At 49.1% G+C, this 19,415-nt stretch overlaps 1 protein-coding gene across 1 annotated transcript; it reads right to left on the minus strand.

The window, feature by feature from the left end:
* Positions 1-9,458: 9,458 nt before the first annotated feature.
* On the minus strand, positions 9,459-19,139 carry LOC120923203 (phosphatidylinositol 3-kinase regulatory subunit gamma-like; the record flags this gene model as incomplete). The annotated part of the gene is given in 9 exon segments (XM_040334915.1): positions 9,459-10,395; positions 11,687-11,857; positions 11,944-12,018; positions 13,341-13,517; positions 13,687-13,829; positions 15,094-15,219; positions 15,352-15,532; positions 18,828-18,926; positions 19,028-19,139. Coding segments are annotated over 9 exon segments (1,283 nt in total), but the record flags the coding sequence as incomplete, so codon positions are not given.
* Positions 19,140-19,415: the final 276 nt, after the last annotated feature.

Genomic DNA, 19,415 nt, shown 5'->3' on the forward strand with positions numbered 1-19,415 from the left:
AAGTAGTAGGTGGTCTCACAGATCCAGGTCATGGTCTATCTAGTGATAGTTGGTCTCATTAATCCAGTTCATGGTCTATCTAGTGATAGTTGGTCACATGTGTCCTGGGATATCTGGTAGTAGTTAAACCATGACCTGGATTTGTGAGACCAACTACTACTAGATATGCCATGATCTAGTAGTAGTTGGTCTAACGCATCCAGGTCATGATAGATCTAGTAGTAGTTGGTCTCCTGACTACCAGTCAAGGTGTCCCTAAAAGTGGTTGGTCACATGTATCCAGGTCATGGCATATCTAATAGTAGTTGGTCTCATGGGTCCAGGTCATGGTCTGTGTAGTGATAGTTGGCCACGTGTATTCAGGTCATGGCATATCTAGTAGTAGTTGGTTTCACAAATCCAGGTCCAAGCTCAGCCGTGGGGTAGTGCCCGCGGCCCAGTCCGAAGCTCCGTGACACCCGCGAACCCGATCGCCGCTGGAGTCCCGCGATCGGTCCCCGGAGCTGAAGAACGGGGAGAGCCGTATGTAAACACACCTTCCCCGTTCTTCACTGTGGCGGCGTCATCGATCGTGTGTTCCCTTTTATAGGGAGACACAATCGATGACGTCACACCTACAGCCACACCCCCCTACAGTTGTAAACACATATTAGGTCACACATAACCCCATCAGCGCCCCCTAGTGGTTAACTCCCAAACTGCAATTTTTTTGTCTCTGTTGTCCCGTAGATTCAGCTGCATCATTTACTGGAAATCCCTGAACTTGTCCCAGTTCCAATAACCTCTGGTGCTTCATCTGGTGAGTGTGCGTTTTTTTTATGTACCAAGCGGGTTGTGTGAAATAAAAACACAGTTCTGCTTCATTATTCAGGAAAATATTTTCTTTTTAATTCTGCAAGACAGGTAAGTATTATGTAACCATGTAATCTGTACACAAATCTGCCCATACAGAGTATTGAACAATTAGATACAAGTTCACTTGTAACAACAGCCCACCATGGTACCAAACCATAAAAAGTAAAATACAGAGGGCGACAGCGGTCACCAGCGAGTGCAGGAGTCCTGGAAGATGACGGGCGTTGGGCGCCGTGAGCGCACGCTCACGGGAGGGGGGCCCCATCTCTGCTCTGTAGAGAGCCGGAACCTGGATCGCACAATAAAACGGGTTATTGCGTATTTGTACTTTTATTGCATGAGGCCGATCTCCGCCCTGGACTTGGTGGCTGGTGACCGCTATCGATGAATGAGAAAAAAATAAAATAAATCAGCCTAAAACAGCTAGAGCGTGATGATGGGTGGAGTAACACGAAAAAACGTACAAACTGCCTCTTGTGAAACCCATTGAGTCTACCTATATGATTTCTTCATGACACCATAAAGACAGAACGTGTTTTACACTAACAACAGTCAGAACAAAGTAGCAGAGTAACATGCGGAAAATTTCCTCAAAAACAGGAAGAAAAAGTCATTAGAGACTGGAGTGGGGGATGGTGGGATCCCAGAGAGACCATAAGAAATGTGGCAGGATCCCGGGGACGGCCCGTCAGAAATGGGGTGGGATCCTTGGAAAGACCATCCAAAATGTGGAGTGAGGAAGTGGTGGGGATCCCAAAGAGACCATTAGAAATGTGGTGGGATCCCAGACAAGCCCGTCCTAAATGTGAAGTTGGGGGGTGGGATCTCGGACGGCCCGTCCTAAATGTGAAGTTGGGGGTGGGATCTCGGACGGCCCGTCCTAAATGTGGAGTGAGGAGGCAGGATGGCCCGTCAGAAATGATGTGGGATCCTTGAACAGACCATCTAAAATGTGGAGTGAGGCGGTGGTGGGATCCCAGAGAGCGACCATTAGAAACGTGGTGGGATCCCAGACAAGCTCATCCTAAATATGGAGTGGGGTGGGATCCTGGACGGCCCGTCCTAAATGTGGAGTGAGGCGGTAATGGGATCCCAGAGAGACTATTAGAAATGTGGTGGGATCCCGAAAGGCCCATCCTAAATGTGGAGTGAGACGCAGGATCCCAGATGGCCCGTCAGAGATGGGGTGGGATCCTTGGACAGACCATCCAAAATGTGGAGTGAGGCGATGTTGGGATCCCAAAGAGACCATTAGATGGTAGGATCCCAGACAAGCCCATCCTAAATGTGGAGTGGGGTCACGTTGGGATCCTAGAGGGTCTGTCCTAAATGTGGAGTGAGGCGGCAGGATCCCGGATGGCCCACCAGAAATGGGGTGGGATCCTTGGACAGACCATCCAAAATGTGGAGTGAGGCGATGTTGGGATCCCAAAGAGACCATTAGATGGTAGGATCCCAGACAAGCCCGTCCTAAAATGTGGAGTGGGGTCACGTTGGGATCCTAGAGGGTCTGTCCTAAATGTGGAGTGAGGCGGCAGGATCCCTCCCGGATGGCCCATCAGAAATGGGGTGGGATCCTTGGACAGAGCATCTAAAATGCGGGGCGGTGGGATCCCAGACGGCCCGTCCTAAATGTGGAGTGAGGCAGTGGTGGAATCCAGGATGGTCCATCCTAAATGTGGAGTGAAGTGGCGGTGGGGATCCCCAGACGGCCCATTCTAAATGTGGTGTGAGGCGGCGGGATCCCGTAGAGAAATGTGGAGTGGGGGCAGTGGTGGGATCCCGGGGCAGACCGCCGCCAGAACTGTGGTGGGATCCCGGACAGACCGTCCTAAGTGGTGGGATCTTGGCCAGACCGCCGGAAACATGGAGTGGGATCCCGGGGAAGACCGCCGCCATAACTGTGGTGGGATCCCAGGGCAGACCGCCGCCATAACTGTGGTGGGATCCCAGGGCAGACCGCCGCCATAACTGTGGTGGGATCCCAGGGCAGACCGCCGCCAGAACTGTGGTGGGATCCCAGGGCAGACCGCCGCCAGAACTGTGGTGGGATCCCAGGGCAGACCGTCCTAAGTGGTGGGATCCTGGCCAGACCGCCGGAAACATGGAGTGGGGCAGTGGTGGGATCCCGGACAGACCATCAGAAATGTGGAGTGAGGCAGTACAAGGATCCCAACCAGACCGTCAAAAAAATGTGTACTAAAAAAAAAAACTGAAAAGTTTCCACCACATCCTAGCTAAATTCTGCGCACTTCCTGCGCCCCTCTTCACAGATCCGCCGGGAACGCGCTGTGCACTTACTGCATCGTAATAGCTTATTGGGTTTTCGTTAGTGAAACCTGTTTGCATAATCCTCCAAAGCTTTTTTTTTTTTTTTCTTATTTTTTTTATATTAAACTGAATCACTTTCTGTCCCGCAGAATACATAACAATGGTATATATATTTATAATAAGAAACAAAAAAAAAAAAAAAGAATTTTAAACCTTTTTTTTAGGTCAAACATAGTATTCTTTTAATACATAAAATGAGTGCAACTGAAATGTCATGGATTCTCCTCAATCACTGCAACGTATGCTGGAGGCGGAAGATTCATTTAAAATAATAATAATAATAATTGGGATAAAATGGATTTTATCATCTGGAATTTCGAGGTCGGAGATGACAAAAAAAAAAAAAGCCTTCATGGTCCTAAGAAGGAATTGCCAGGGATCTGCGTACAGCCGGGGCAACTCTTACCTTCCACCCCCCCCCCCCACCTGTAATACGTCAGAATGCTGTATAGGGCCAGGCCTGCCACGTTGGGATCAGATAGTATGGACTCTGCACTATATAGGCCGGGCCTCCGGTCACATGACCCGGCCCGCCGAGTTCCTGGACCCGGGTGCGCCGTCAAAAAAAAAATCGCCACAAAAAACACATGGGGGGGGGGTGTACTCTTCATATGACGGGGCTTTCCCTTTAGTACAGCCCAATAGGGAGACCGGAGCCTGTGAAATTTTTACCCAGCACCCCTTAGTGCAGCCCAATAATGGAGACCGGACTACTGTGAAATGTTTACCCAGAATCCTTTTGTACCGCCCCAATATGGAGACCGGACCCTGTGGAATTTTTACCCAGCATCCTTTAGGCTCCATTCACACCTGAGCGGCATTCGGCGTACGTGGCGAATTTTGCAGCGGGTGTGAAACTTTCAATTTTTTTTTAAACTCTTCCCATTGCTGTCAATAGGCGAACGCCAATGTCGCCTGAAAAAAAGGGTCCGGGACTTTTTTTCAGGCGACAGGCGTTCGGCGTCTATGAGATGTGAACCATCTCCATAGACAGCAATGGGAATTCTCCCCTCTAGCGGCAGAAGCGTCCGGCGTTTTGTCGCTCAGGTGTGAATGCAGCCTTAGTACCATTCAACATGGAGACCGGACCCTGTGAAATTTTTACCCAGCATCCCTTAGTGCAGCCCAACATGGAGACCGGACCACTGTGAAATGTTTACCCAGAATCCTTTTGTACCGCCCCAATATGGAGACCAGACCCTGTGAAATTTTTACCCAGCATCACTTAGTACAGCCAAATATGGAGACCGGACCACTGTGATATTTTTACCCAGCATTCTTTAGTACCACCCAAAATGGAGACCGGACCCTGTGAAATTTTTACCCAGCATCCCTTAGTGCAGCCCAATATGGAGACCGGACCACTGTGATATTTTTACCCAGCATCCTTTAGTACCACCCAAAATGGAGAACGGTCCGCTGTGAAATTTTTACCCAGCATCCCTTAGTGCAGCCCAATATGGAGAACAGACTACTGTGATATTTTTTACCCAGAATCTTTTAGTGCAGCCCAACATGGAGACCGGACCCTGTGATATTTTTTACCCAGAATTCCTTAGTTACACCCAATATGGAGACCGGACCCTGTGATATTTTTACCCAGCATCCTTTAGTACCACCCAACATGGAGACAGGACCACTGTGAAATGTTTACCCAGAATCCCTTAGTGCAACCCAATATGGAGACCAGACCCTGTGATATTTTTTACCCAGAATCCTTTAGTACCACCCAATATGGAGACAGGACCGCTGTGATATTTTTTACCCAGAGTCCTTTAGTGCAGCCCAACATGGAGACCAGAACGCTGTGATATTTTTTACCCAGAGTCCTTTAGTGCAGCCCAACATGGAGACCAGAACGCTGTGATATTTTTTTACCCAGAATCCCTTAGTGCAGCCCAATATGGAGAACGGACTACTGTGATATTTTTACCCAGAATCCCTTAGTACGTAGACCAGAGTGTTTCTACCCAGCAATTCCTTCATAGGACAGCCAATGAGGACTTTTTTTTTTTTGGTGGTCAGAGACTTGTCATCTCAGTTGAAGGTCCAGATGTCTGATGGGAAGATACGGACCGTCTTCAAGGCGTTTTCTTGAAGCAGTCGGAACCATTAGGAAGGAAGGAAAAGAGAAGAAGAAGAAGAAACAAAAAAATCATCGTAATTTTCAAGTCCATTACCTCCACTGATCAATAAAAAGCTAAATTCCCCTGAAAGGATTCTGCCAATAAATGCAGAAATACAGCGAAATGTAGAAAAAGTCATTAAATTGCATGTCCCAACATCCTATAAAAACAACTCTTCTCACAAAGAGTCTTCAAGTACCAAGAGTTCAATTTGTCTTCAAAAAAGGAGACAAAGCGTTTTTTTTTTTTTTTGTTTTTAACGTTCCGACAGAAAAACTGCCGCGTAACAGAACTTGTTCCCGTAGCGTTTGCACCGTCATATCCGGTGATGAAGGACATTTAAAGCTACGCCAATGTCCCCTCACCCCCTTCCCAGCTACCTGTACAGGTGTTGTCAATGCCCCTCCCACTACGATACGAAAGGAGGGAGCACACAGTGCTAAAGAGTGCACCCCCCTTAAGCAGCATAGGTCGCTGGTCTAGGCACCACCCCCCCCCCCCCAATCCTGCACTGAAGTGCCGAAGGTGGCCATCTCTTATGCCTACCCCTCGGCTTGTCTCGGCGAGCGGTTTAGGCTTAGATGGACATTATCTATTAAAGTGAATGGGGCATTTGTAAGGAAAGAAAGAAGCCGGACCCTCCCCCCCAATGATCTTACGCAGTATCCCATGTCTCAGGTTTTCCCCCCCATTCCAGATATATAGGAGGTGTCAGAACAGAAGATATAATTAAAAACTTTAGGTCAACATGGAGAAATTCACATATGAACAGCCATCTGGCCAAGGAAGGGCGCGCCGCTGGAGCCTGGGCGTCCGAGGCCAAGCCGCCGGAGGGGGGGGGGGGTGGTTTCCTCGCCAGGGCCAAGGGAGGGCGCCCATGCCTGGTCGCCAGATGCCAAGGGAGGGCGCGCCGCCGGGGGTCTGGTCGCCAGAGGCCGAGGGAGGGCGCGCCGCCGGGGGCCTGGTCGCCAGAGGCCGAGGGAGGGCGCGCCGCCGGGGGCCTGGTCGCCAGAGGCCGAGGGAGGGCGCGCCGCCGGGGGCCTGGTCGCCAGAGGCCGAGGGAGGGCGCGCCGCCGGGGGCCTGGTCGCCAGAGGCCGAGGGAGGGCGCGCCGCCGGGGGCCTGGTCGCCAGAGGCCGAGGGAGGGCGCGCCGCCGGGGGCCTGGTCGCCAGAGGCCGAGGGAGGGCCCGCCGCCGGGGGCCTGGTCGCCAGAGGCCGAGGGAGGGCCCGCCGCCGGGGGCCTGGTCGCCAGAGGCCGAGGGAGGGCCCGCCTGGTCCCACCGGGGCTACAGTACTGGTAATAAAAGGCACACAGTATAGTGCACAAACGATAACATTCCTCACTAGACAATGTGCCTTGGCATGTCATGGAGGGGGGGGGGGGTAGAGGGGGGGGTTTCAAGCAAATCAGTGGACAAGATTAGGTGCTTTTTCTAGTGCAAATCAGAACGCTCCAGTTGAGGGTTTTCAGTTAGTTTTGTGACATAAAACTGCACCTGCAACCCGGGGGTGGTACGAATTATAGAGATCCGACATTCTCCCACAAGGAATCGGCAGCGGCACGCTGGTGCAGGTTTATAGATCGTCGAATATGTCTGGCAACCTGACGGCTAAAATTCACCGCCCACCCCCCCAGAAAAGGTGCCTGCTAGAGAAGCGCCAGCTATACGTGGAAGACAATTTCCAGAGCGCGGTGGCCATAAATAAGGGGAAGGGGGGGGGGGACAAAACACATAAAGCACCCATACATGTAATACTGACTTGCAATCTCCCCGGCCCCCACTGCAAGATTAACAAATACAGGGGGGGTGCGGCCGCCCCACCCAGAGAATCGCATTCATATTGCACAGTTACGCCCACTTCTCGTATTAAATTCGTAAACCTGGAAAGAGACAATAAGAGGGCGCTCCGCCATAAAAGTGCAAGACCTACACGCTACAGTACATCTGGCCAAAACCACACATGCAGGGGGCGGGGACACAATGCAACCAATGGGGGCAAACCCACAGCTGCCGTGACAATACATTTTGTTCTTTGAAAGGAAAATGCTCCTCCCTTATTTTACCCGCTTCTTCCAGCGGACACCACCCGCTGATCTCTGGAGCGCACCGTTTGCTGAAAAGCGAGTGCAAAAAAAAAAATTGGTAGATCGATGCGCAACGGCCGCCATGCCAAAGATGGGCAACAAACCCGAGACAGACGTGTGACTACAGCACATAACGGGGGGGAGTCTCACCCGGACACTTGCACAGAACGCAGGAGATGCACAATGCTTCTAGATGGCTTTATAAGCTGTACAAGTGGTTTGTCGGGGGGGGGGGGTCAAAGATCCAAAAGAGAGAAAGAAGCTGAAGACTCGCACTAAAAAAAAAACATTTCACTTATTAAATAAAAATAAATATAAAAACCATACAATGTAGCTGCCTAAATCAGATCCGTGATCTGTAATATCTTCTTCTGTGTGACCGCCAACGTTCCCGGCCTTAGGAAACGGTCGGTGTTCTGTGGACACGGGCGTACATCGGCCACGCCTTTCAGAAGAGTATCTAATGCGTTATCCCCTTTAGCCAATCAGTCTAAATAATTTACAACAGACCCCCCCCCTCCCTACCTCTTCATACCTCCCACCACTGGGAGGGGGCGCAGTACCCCTCATCATACTCCCACCACTGGGGGGCGCAGTACCCCTCATCATACACCCACCACGGGGGCGCAGTACCAATCCCAGAACATCTGGTTGAGGCTTGTCGAACATCAGGGATCACATCGATCAGCAGACACAGTGCAGGGGATCGATCACACTCACTCTCTCACACACGCACACACTAAATTGGACCAGTATATGAGGGCTGGGGGGACCGGACCCGGCTCTGACTTTCCCTCATCATATGAAAAGGGGCACAAACCTAGGCTCTGTGATCGGGACTGATCGTCCCCCCAGGATCATCAGAGCCAAGCCCCTCCCTGTTGGGGGGTCTGGAATTTTTAATTTTTTTTGGTACACTGAGCCATCTAGAAACACCGTCATCTGACAGTACAAAAAGTGACGTTTGTTCCCCTCCCTACCCCCCCAAAACAATTACACAACGGAGCACCAGCTCATCGTCAGTTTACATTCCAAAGAGTCCATTTGGATTACCTTTGGAAATAAAAGAAATATTATTAAACCCCTGGAGAACAGGCGGTGAGCACTATATACTGCAATGTCTCCCTGGAGAGCTGCAACGTCATGTTCTTCAGCCAAGTGGTGAGCCTCACGTTACAATGTAAAGTGTTCTGCAGCCAGGGAGCAAGCACTACATTGCAATGTCATGTGTTCCCCTCCCAGGTGGTGAGCACTACCCTGCAATGGCACATGTTCTGCAAGCAGGCAGTGCGCACTACTGTGTACTGTAACCCCGCAGAGCACTACACGGCCATGGAACATGTTCAGCAGCCAGGGGGGTCAGTACTACAATGCAATGGGCCATGTTCCACTCAAAGGTGGTGAGCACTACCCTGCAATGGAACATGTTCTGCAAAGCAGGCAGTGCGCACATTGCATTGTCACCCTGCAGAGCACTACACGGCCATGGAACGTGTTCAACAGCCAGGGGGTGAGCACTACAATGCAATGTCACGTGTTCTGCTCCCAGGCGGCGAGCACTACAATGCAATGTCACGTGTTCTGCTCCCAGGCGGCGAGCACTACAATGCAATGTCACGTGTTCTGCTCCCAGGCGGTGAGCACTACAATGCAATGTCACGTGTTCTGCTCCCAGGCGGTGAGCACTACAATGCAATGTCACGTGTTCTGCTCCCAGGCGGTGAGCACTACAATGCAATGTCATGTGTTCTGCTCCCAGGCGGTGAGCACTACAATGCAATGTCATGTGTTCTGCTCCCAGGCGGTGAGCACTACAATGTCACATGTTTTGCTCCCAGGCGGTGAGCACTACAATGTCACATGTTCTGCTCCCAGGCGGTGAGCACTACAATGTCACATGTTCTGCTCCCAGGCGGTGAGCACTACAATGTCACGTGTTCTGCTCCCAGGCGGTGAACACTACAAATGAAATGTCACCCCAGAGAGCACTACCCTGCAATGGAACGAGTGGTGCAGCCGCCACCTCCAGGATGAAAAAACAAAACAAAAACAAAGATAGATATATAGAAGCTTACAACAATATTGAGACAATTAGTGTTTCAAACCACCGTTTCGTTTTTCAAGTTTTGGCGGAGAAGTATGTGCAGATGCCGATGCAGAAATTCCCACGTAAGTGCCTAGTTCAGCGAGGAGGAGCAAAGTTTTGGTGGTTGAATTTGGTTAGAACTAGACTTTTCCTCACATGAAGAGTAAGTGCCATGGAAGCCAAAACTTTTTTTTGTTTTGTTTAGTGTTGCAAAAATAAAAGCAACTTTATTCATAGTTTTTGTTTCCTTCCAGGAAATCAAAGTGAATCGAGAATCCTTTGGTCTTCTTTCCCATATGTGTTGCTGGCTATCACCAGGAGCACGCGCTGGTGCGGACCTTTATCTTAAAAACGTCCTCCAGGCATTTTTTTTTTTTAGGGTACGAGGAGCACCTCAACAAAAAAAAAACAAAAAAACGATCTTCTCCACTGAGGGGGAGGAGCCCCAGCAAGCTCTGTTCTTCCACATTCTCAGCTGAACAAGCAGGGAAGCACCAGAACGCGGTTCAGCGCATGACCAGAACACTGTCCAGCACATGGGCCATCCTTACGATGACACGCCTTCTTCCTTTCACATTCACAAATTCACTTCTTGTGCAAATCAAGCAGTCTAAGTAAAAAGAATGCCCCTTTAGTTTCTAGAAAAAAAAAAAATAATAATAATGTAGAAAAGATCCAAAATGGCTGCCTGGGGGAGGAGTCCTCCGGGGGCTTATCTGCACAGGGAGGACGTGTGTGCGTAGACGGGGTAGGCCAGCCTGACATTCAGAGAATCGTTGTGTTGGACGAGGGAAGTATGCTGGTAATGGAGGACCAACTCCTTTAGTGTGCTGTACAGGTTGTACGGTTCCGCGAAGCCGAAGCCCCGTGACGTGCTGTAAATGACGCAATGCTTGACGTCGCCGTCCGCCCTATAAATAAAACGATACATGAGAAAAATCTACACTAAAGTGTCCGGCGGGCGAAGCATGCATGTCAAAAAGGGATGCGTTGTTCTCTATAATGCTTGGGAACAGCAGTACAGTGACATCAGCCCTAAGAATTAAATCTACACTAAAGTGTAGAGTGTCCAGCAGGAGGAGCATGCATGTCTAAAAGGAATGCTTTCTTTTGTATAATGCTTGGGAACAGCAGTACAGTAACAGCCCTAAAGAGTAGATCCACACTAAAGTCTGCAACACCCAGCAGGAGGAGCATGCACATCCTTAAAAAAAGAAAATAAAGAAGGGGGGGGGGGGTGAATTCTTTTGTATAATGCTTGGGAACAGCAGTACAGTGACGGACATCGGCCCCAAGAATTAAATCTACACTAAATTGTGCAGCTCCCAGCAGGAGAGGCAAGCACATTGAAAGGCATGCATTCTTCTCTATAATGCTTGGGAACAGCAGTACAGTAACAGCCCTAAGGAGTAGATCCACACTAAAGTCTGCAACACCCAGCAGGAGGAGCATGCACATCTTTAAAAAAAAAAGTGGCGGGGGGGGGGAGAGGGGTGCATTCTTTAGTATAATGCTTGGGAACAGCAGTACAGTAACTGACATCAGCCCTAAGAAATGCTTGGGAACAGCATTACATTGACTAGTGTGGATTTAGTTTTTAGGGCTGATGTCAGTCACTGTACTGCTGTTCCCGTGCATTATACAAAAGAATGCATTCCTTTAGATATACATGCTCCACCTGCTGGGTGCTGCAGACTTTAGTGTGGATTTAATCCTTAAGGCCAATTTCCTTCTCTATAATGCTTGGGAACAGCAGTACAGTGACTAGAGTGGATTTAATCCTTAATGCTGATGGGAACAGCAGTACAGTGACTAAAATGCTGTGCACTGCACACCTTTTAGTGAAGATTTAATTCTTAGGGCTGATGTTCAGCACTGTACTGCTGTTCCCAAGCATTATACAAAAATAATGCACTGCACCCCCCCCCCCCCCTTTTTTTTTATTGAATTTTCCCAAGCATTATACAAAATAATGCATGCTCCTCCTTCTGGGTTCTGCAGACTTTAGTGTGGCTTTAATCCTTAGGGCTGATGTCCTTCTCTATACTGCTTGGGAACAGCAGTACAGTGACTGACATTAGCCCTAAGGATTAAATCTACACGTGAAGAAGAGCAAAAATGAATGATGGCAGAACAAGCTAACATCTGTGAGAGGTGTTCTAACAACAGTATGGATCAAGAGAGAGGACTATAAATACTTACACCACAGAACAGGCGTAGCATCCTTTCTTGCTGCTCTCCCGGATTAGAAAAGCTCCGTCGGCCTTCCCTCCGAGGAGCTCTTCAGCTTGGACCCGATTGAGGTCCCCCACAAACCAGGTCTTCTCATCGTAGTGCGGCAGCAGCTCATCCTCCTCACTCATAAAATAGGGACTGTTATCAGAGGAGAAGATGGGTTACTATCAGAGGACCAGAGCTAGAGGCACGAAGATAGGCTGAGAAACAAGGACGACACTTACTCGTCTATACTTTTATTCTTTATTCCAAGCCATTCATTGATCCTTTTCTGCCGCACGCCTTTGTGATTAAGCCATCTATAGGGGGGAAAATAAATATGGAGAGAGAGTTACTGCATCATCCCGTGACATCACTAACACCTCCCATACCCAGTCACTGTGACATCAGCAACACCTCCCATACCCAGTCACTGTGACATCAGCAACACCTCCCATACCCAGTCACTGTGACATCAGCAACACCTCCCGTACCCTGTGTCACTGTGACATCGGCAACACCTCCCATACCCAGTCACTGTGACATCAGCAACACCTCCCATACCCAGTCACTGTGACATCAGCAACACCTCCCATACCCAGTCACTGTGACATCAGCAACACCTCCCATACCCAGTCACTGTGACATCAGCAACACCTCCCATAACCAGTCACTGTGACATCAGCAACACCTCCCGTACCCTGTGTCACTGTGACATCGGCAACACCTCCCATACCCAGTCACTGTGACATCAGCAACACCTCCCATACCCAGTCACTGTGACATCAGCAACACCTCCCATACCCAGTCACTGTGACATCAGCAACACCTCCCATACCCAGTCACTGTGACATCAGCAACACCTCTCATACCCCGCCACTGTGACATCAGCAACACCTCTCATACCCCGCCACTGTGACATCAGCAACACCTCTCATACCCCGCCACTGTGACATCAGCAACACCTCTCATACCCCGCCACTGTGACATCAGCAACACCTCCCATAACCAGTCACTGTGACATCAGCAACACCTCCCATAACCAGTCACTGTGACATCAGCAACACCTCCCATACCCAGTCACTGTGACATCAGCAACACCTCCCATACCCAGTCACTGTGACATCAGCAACACCTCCCATAACCAGTCACTGTGACATCAGCAACACCTCTCATACCCCGCCACTGTGACATCAGCAACACCTCTCATACCCCGCCACTGTGACATCAGCAACACCTCTCATACCCCGCCACTGTGACATCAGCAACACCTCTCATACCCCGCCACTGTGACATCAGCAACACCTCTCATACCCCGCCACTGTGACATCAGCAACACCTCTCATACCCCGCCACTGTGACATCAGCAACACCTCTCATACCCCGCCACTGTGACATCAGCAACACCTCTCATACCCCGCCACTGTGACATCAGCAACACCTCTCATACCCCGCCACTGTGACATCAGCAACACCTCTCATACCCCGCCACTGTGACATCAGCAACACCTCTCATACCCCGCCACTGTGACATCAGCAACACCTCTCATACCCCGCCACTGTGACATCAGCAACACCTCTGTAGAGTCACAGCGACACCTCCCCTCTATAGAATGACATTAGCGGTGGTCAGGGAACTCACACTAGGTACTGGTCTCGGATCTTCCTCAGCTGGATCAAGTCCGGTTTTATGCTGTTCATCTTCTTGTCCGTTTCCCGGTTGTCCAGCGCCTGTTTCTTCAGGTCTTGCTGCAGCCGCAGTTTACTGTCATGAATTTCCCCCAAACGCAAATTCAGCTTCTCGAAATTGATGATTATTCTGGGAAGAAGAGGAAGAAGAATTCAGTGCCGGCTGTACACACACACACACACACACACACACACACACACACGCACGCACGCACACACACACACACACGCACGCACGCACACACACGCACACACACGCCGCAAAACAACCAACAGGAGCCGACGTCACCGGTACCTACCTCTCCATCTCCTTCTCTCCGCTCTCCCTCTGAGACCTCTCCAGGAACTCCTTGCTGAACCTGTCCTGGGAATGACATTGCTCCTCAAATATCTTAATGGTTTCATTGAAGGCTTCGATCGCTGTTCGCTTCATCTGAATCTCCTGCAAGACAAAAAATAAATAAAAAATTCAATGTTATGCCACATACATGATCCATGAACACCATACATGATCCCCCTACACACGATCCGTAAACACCATACATGATCCCCCTACACACGATCCGTAAACACCATACATGATCCCCCTACACACGATCCGTAAACACCATACATGATCCCCCTACACACGATGTGTAAACACCATACATGATCCCCCTACACACGATCCGTAAACACCATACATGATCCCCCTACACATGATCCCCCTACACACGATCCGTGAACACATACATGATATGTGATGACAAGTGAATGCAGTGTGTAGGACAATGCAATAGATTTGGGCTTTTTAATTCAGTTTTTTATTCAGAATGTTGCAATATTAAAAAAAACAATAAAGCACATGAAAAGCCGTACAGACCAGCGGAGGTTTAGCATTGAACAGTCTATTCTAGAAATGATAGAAATTATGGGGGGGGGGGGACATCCTGTGTGAGTAAAAGAAGACGGTTTAGGTGCAACTGTCATGATCTGGAAAGAAGCCAGGTAATGGGTGTGCACATCTTACCCGGGTACCAGATGCTGAACAGTATAAATAAGATTGTATTGGGGGGGGGGGGGGGGTCTGGTTTATAATGGAAAATGGTAGTCGAGTGGCACAGTCAGGTAGAAAATATAATAGGGGGGGGGGGGGGGGGGGGGGGGGGGTTTACAAAGGAGCGAGTAAGGGAGAAAAAAAAAAAAAAAGCCAGTAGATAAAGAGACGCCACTATCATTCCTATATTCTAACAAAGGAGATTGCACGTGACATTGTGCCTCTTGTGGCAATGAGAGGGAACTGCAGGTGATGTAATCAATATCCTCCCAGCCTTCATCCTGTGACTTACATTAGAGGGGGAAACAAAACCCAATACAAAAGGCCTCGGATCCCGGAGCCCAGCCTGCTACCTACGTTACGTTACGTGCGTCCTCTCCACCTCATCGGACATTTCCTCGCTAAAATAAATAAATTATATTGCTTTTTTTTTTCAAAAATTGTCGCTCTTTTTTTGTTTATAGCGCAAAAATTTAAATCCGCAGAGGTGATCAAATACCACCAAAAAAAATCTCTATTTGTGGGGAAAAAAGGACGTCAATTTTGTTTGGGAGCCGTAATTGTCAGTTAAAGTAACGCAGCGCCGAAACGCCAAAAAGTGGCGGAGGAGGAGGAGACCTTATAGCTGTACATAAGTTCAGGGTGGTGTACACCCGGGAGGAGGGCTGACCTGTGACGTCTTGGTGTACTCCTCGTACAGTCTGTCGTATTCCCGACTCTTGTCCTGGAACTGCCCGTGGTATTCCTGAAGCTTCTTCCCCACGGCGTCTATATTGTCCTCCTTCACCAGCTGGTCCTGTTCAGAGCAAAGAGAGATGGCCGTGCGTTAGTACACAATGGGCCCGGGGGGGGGGTGGGGGGGGGGGGGGGGGGGGGGGGGGGGGACACAATACAGACCAACAACCCTCCATGCCAAGCACATGCTCACCTGCTGGTACCGGGACACCGGGTACAAGAGTTTGACATCCAGCTTCGGGTTGTACTGGGCCAGAGATTCGTGCCTGTAGTGGTTGATCAGTTCCACGACAGACTTGAAGGTGAGGGGGTCGGAGAATCCGTATTTCCCATCTCGGTGATAAATCTTTATCAGTTTGTTGTTCCCGCCCTTTCTGGAATAAAAAGTCAGAGGAATGGTGAGACGAAACGCAACGGGGCGGAGGGCACCCAAAACCGGACACTCCGTGCTACCAGAGGAGCCAGAACCCGACAAACCCCATGCTACCAGAGGAGCCAGAACCCGGACAAACCCCATGCTACCAGAGGAGCCAGAACCCGGACAAACCCCATGCTACCAGAGGAGCCAGAACCCGGACAAACCCCATGCTACCAGAGGAGCCAGAACCCGGACAAACCCCATGCTACCAGAGGAGCCAGAACCCGGACAAACCCCATGCTACCAGAGGAGCCAGAACCCGGACAAACCCCATGCTACGAGAGGAGCCAGAACCCGGACAAACCCCATGCTACCAGAGGAGCCAGAACCCGGACAAACCCCATGCTACCAGAGGAGCCAGAACTGGACAAACCCCATGCTACCGGTGACTGTACAAAAATGCAGATTGTGGTCTAGATTTGCCCCCTTACATAGTAATGAAGGGTCTATAAAATTTTTATCATAGGTGTATTTTATATGATAGAGACAGAAAATCAACCAAAACTCCAGAAAAATCACACAATACAAATGTTATAAATGGAGTTGCAGTTCAGTGAGTAAAATAAGTATTTGCTCCCCTTAGTAGTTGGGGGAGGTCCCTTGTTGGGAAGCACAGAGGTCAGACATTTCTTGTAGTTGGTGATCAGGTCTCCACACATCTCAGGAGGGATTTTGGTCTCCACTCTTCTCTACATCCTTAAGGTTTCCGAAGTTTCAGCTCCCTCCATACATTTTCTATAGGATTAAGGTCTGGAGACTGGCAAGGCCACTCCATGACCTTAACATGCTTCTTCCTGAGCCACTCCTTTGTTGCCTTGTTAATATGTTTTGGGTCATTGTCATGCTGGAAGACCCGTCCATGACCCATCTTCAGTCTTCTGTCTGAGGGAAGAAGGTTCTCCTCCAAGATTTTACAATACATGGCCCCGCCCATTAGCCCCTCAATGTGGCAAAGTTGGCCTGGACCTTTATCAGAGAAACCCCCAAATCCTCATGTTTCCCCCTCCCCCGTGTGACTGTAGGGATGGAGTTCTTAGGGTCATAGTCACCATTCTTCTTCCTCCAAACACGGCGAGTCGAGTTGATGCCAAAGAGCTGAATTTTGGTCTCATCTGACCTCAGAGCTTTCTCCCGATCTTCTCTGACCTCAGAGCTTTCTCCCGATCTTCTCTGACCTCAGAGCTTTCTCCCGATCTTCTCTGACCTCAGAGCTTTCTCCCGATCTTCTCTGACCCCAGAACTTTCTCCCGATCTTCTCTGACCCCAGAACTTTCTCCTGATGATCTCTGATCACAGAACTTTCTCCCGATCTTCTCTGACCTCAGAGCTTTCTCACGATCTTCTCTGACCTCAGAACTTTCTCACGATCTTCTCTGACCTCAGAACTTTCTCCCGATCTTCTCTGACCTCAGAACTTTCTCCCGATCTTCTCTGACCTCAGAACTTTCTCCCGATCTTCTCTGACCTCAGAGCTTTCTCCCGATCTTCTCTGACCTCAGAGCTTTCCCCCAATCTTCTCTGACCTCAGAACTTTCTCCCAATCTTCTCTGACCTCAGAACTTTCTCCCAATCTTCTCTGACCTCAGAACTTTCTCCCAATCTTCTCTGACCTCAGAACTTTCTCCCGATCTTCTCTGACCTCAGAACTTTCTCCCGATCTTCTCTGACCTCAGAACTTTCTCCCGATCTTCTCTGACCTCAGAACTTTCTCCCGATCTTCTCTGACCTCAGAACTTTCTCCCGATCTTCTCTGACCTCAGAGCTTTCTCCCGATCTTCTCTGACCTCAGAGCTTTCTCCCGATCTTCTCTGACCTCAGAGCTTTCTCCCGATCTTCTCTGACCTCAGAGCTTTCCCCCGATCTTCTCTGACCTCAGAACTTTCTCCCAATCTTCTCTGACCTCAGAGCTTTCTCCCGATCTTCTCTGACCTCAGAGCTTTCTCCCGATCTTCTCTGACCTCAGAGCTTTCTCCCGATCTTCTCTGACCTCAGAACTTTCTCCCAATCTTCTCTGACCCCAGAACTTTCTCCCAATCTTCTCTGACCTCAGAACTTTCTCCCAATCTTCTCTGACCTCAGAACTTTCTCCCAATCTTCTCTGAATCATTTAGATGTTCATTGGAGACTTCAGACGTTCTGTACTTGTGTCTTCCTGAGGAGGGACCTTCAGGATTTCATTCCATGGCGGTGTATTGTGTCACCAATGGTGTGTTTGGTGACTGAGGTCCCAACTGCCTTGAGATCATTCACAAGCTCCTCCCATGTAGTTCTGGGCGGATCCCTCACTTTTCTCAAGACCATCCTCACCCCATGAGGCAAACTTTTCCATGGAGCTCCAGACCGAGGAGGACCATTGATGATTATTTTGTATTTCTTCCATTTGTGAATAATCTCTCCAACTGTCGTCTCCTTCTCACCAAGATTCTTCCTGATGGTCTTGTAGCCCATTCCAGCCTTGTGCCGATCTCCGATCTTCTCCCCGACGTCCTCTGACAGATCTTTGGTCTCCCCCATGATGGTGAGATGTGATTGGAGGAAAGAGATTGTGTGGACGGGTGACTTTTATACACAACGAGTTGTCGTTAGGAGAACCTTCTTACCTTGACAGGACTGATCTGTGTACCGCATGAGCGCCCCCTGTAGCCAGTCTATGTATCCTCCATATATACACCCCATATATACTATATACACTCTCTATATACACACACACCACATGAGCGCCCCCTGTAGCCAGTCTATGTATACTCCATATATACACCCCATATATACACCACATGAGCACCTACTGTAGCCAGTCTATATACCCCCCATATATACTATATACACACACACACACACACACACACACACACACACCACATGAGCGCCCCCTGTAGCCAGTCTATGTATACTCCATATATACACTCTCTATATACACCACATGAGCACCTACTGTAGCCAGTCTATATATATATATATATATATATATATATATATATATATATATATATATATATATATATATATATATATATATATATATATATATATATATATATATACACACACACACACACACACATACACGAGCGCCCCGTGTAGCCAGTCTGTGGGGGAGAATTATTGTTGGTTGGTCGGGTATCAAATACTTACTTTACTCCATTTATAACGTTGTGTATCATGTGATTTTTCTGGATTTAGCTAAACAAGGTCTATGGCCCTCCAGATGATTCTACTCAATGTCTTCCCCCTTCATGTACAGAGCCACCTACCTGAGTGTCAGCGTGTAATCTCCCTGCATCTTCGTGGAGGCGTCACGGACCAGGAACGTCCCGTCCGGCATGTCACGCAGCTTGTCGTTCACCTCTTCCCTGCGGAGAGAAAAAAAAAAAAGTGGGACTGAGTCTCCGCTGCTGAAGCGGCACAATGGACACAAACGTACGAAAAGGAGGACGATCGTTCCGATCCTTACCTGGAGATGTCTCCCCAGTACCACTCTGCATCGTGGAGCGCAGTGCAGGCGCCGTCCTTATTGCTGCTGTTACACAGGGGACTCATGGGCTTGGCTGGTTTTGGTGGAAGTGCTGCAAAAAAAAAAAAAAATATTATAAAAATTTTATTTTTTCAATAATAAATAATTACACAGCACTAGACCCACCAAAAATATTTGCATCCCACCCCCTCAGGTCGGTGAAATGTGAGATCAGCAAAGAAGAATGTGTGCGTGGTAAAATGGAAAACTCCACACAATCCAAAAAGTCGCATGACAGCGTGAAAAAAATAAATAAATACCTGGCCAAATTCTAACAATCCTCTCCTACGTGTAAACAAAAAAAAATTATAATTTTATTGCTAGAAAA

Source organism: Rana temporaria, unplaced genomic scaffold, assembly GCF_905171775.1.
Source record: "Rana temporaria unplaced genomic scaffold, aRanTem1.1, whole genome shotgun sequence".
Classification (NCBI taxonomy): domain Eukaryota; kingdom Metazoa; phylum Chordata; class Amphibia; order Anura; family Ranidae; genus Rana; species Rana temporaria.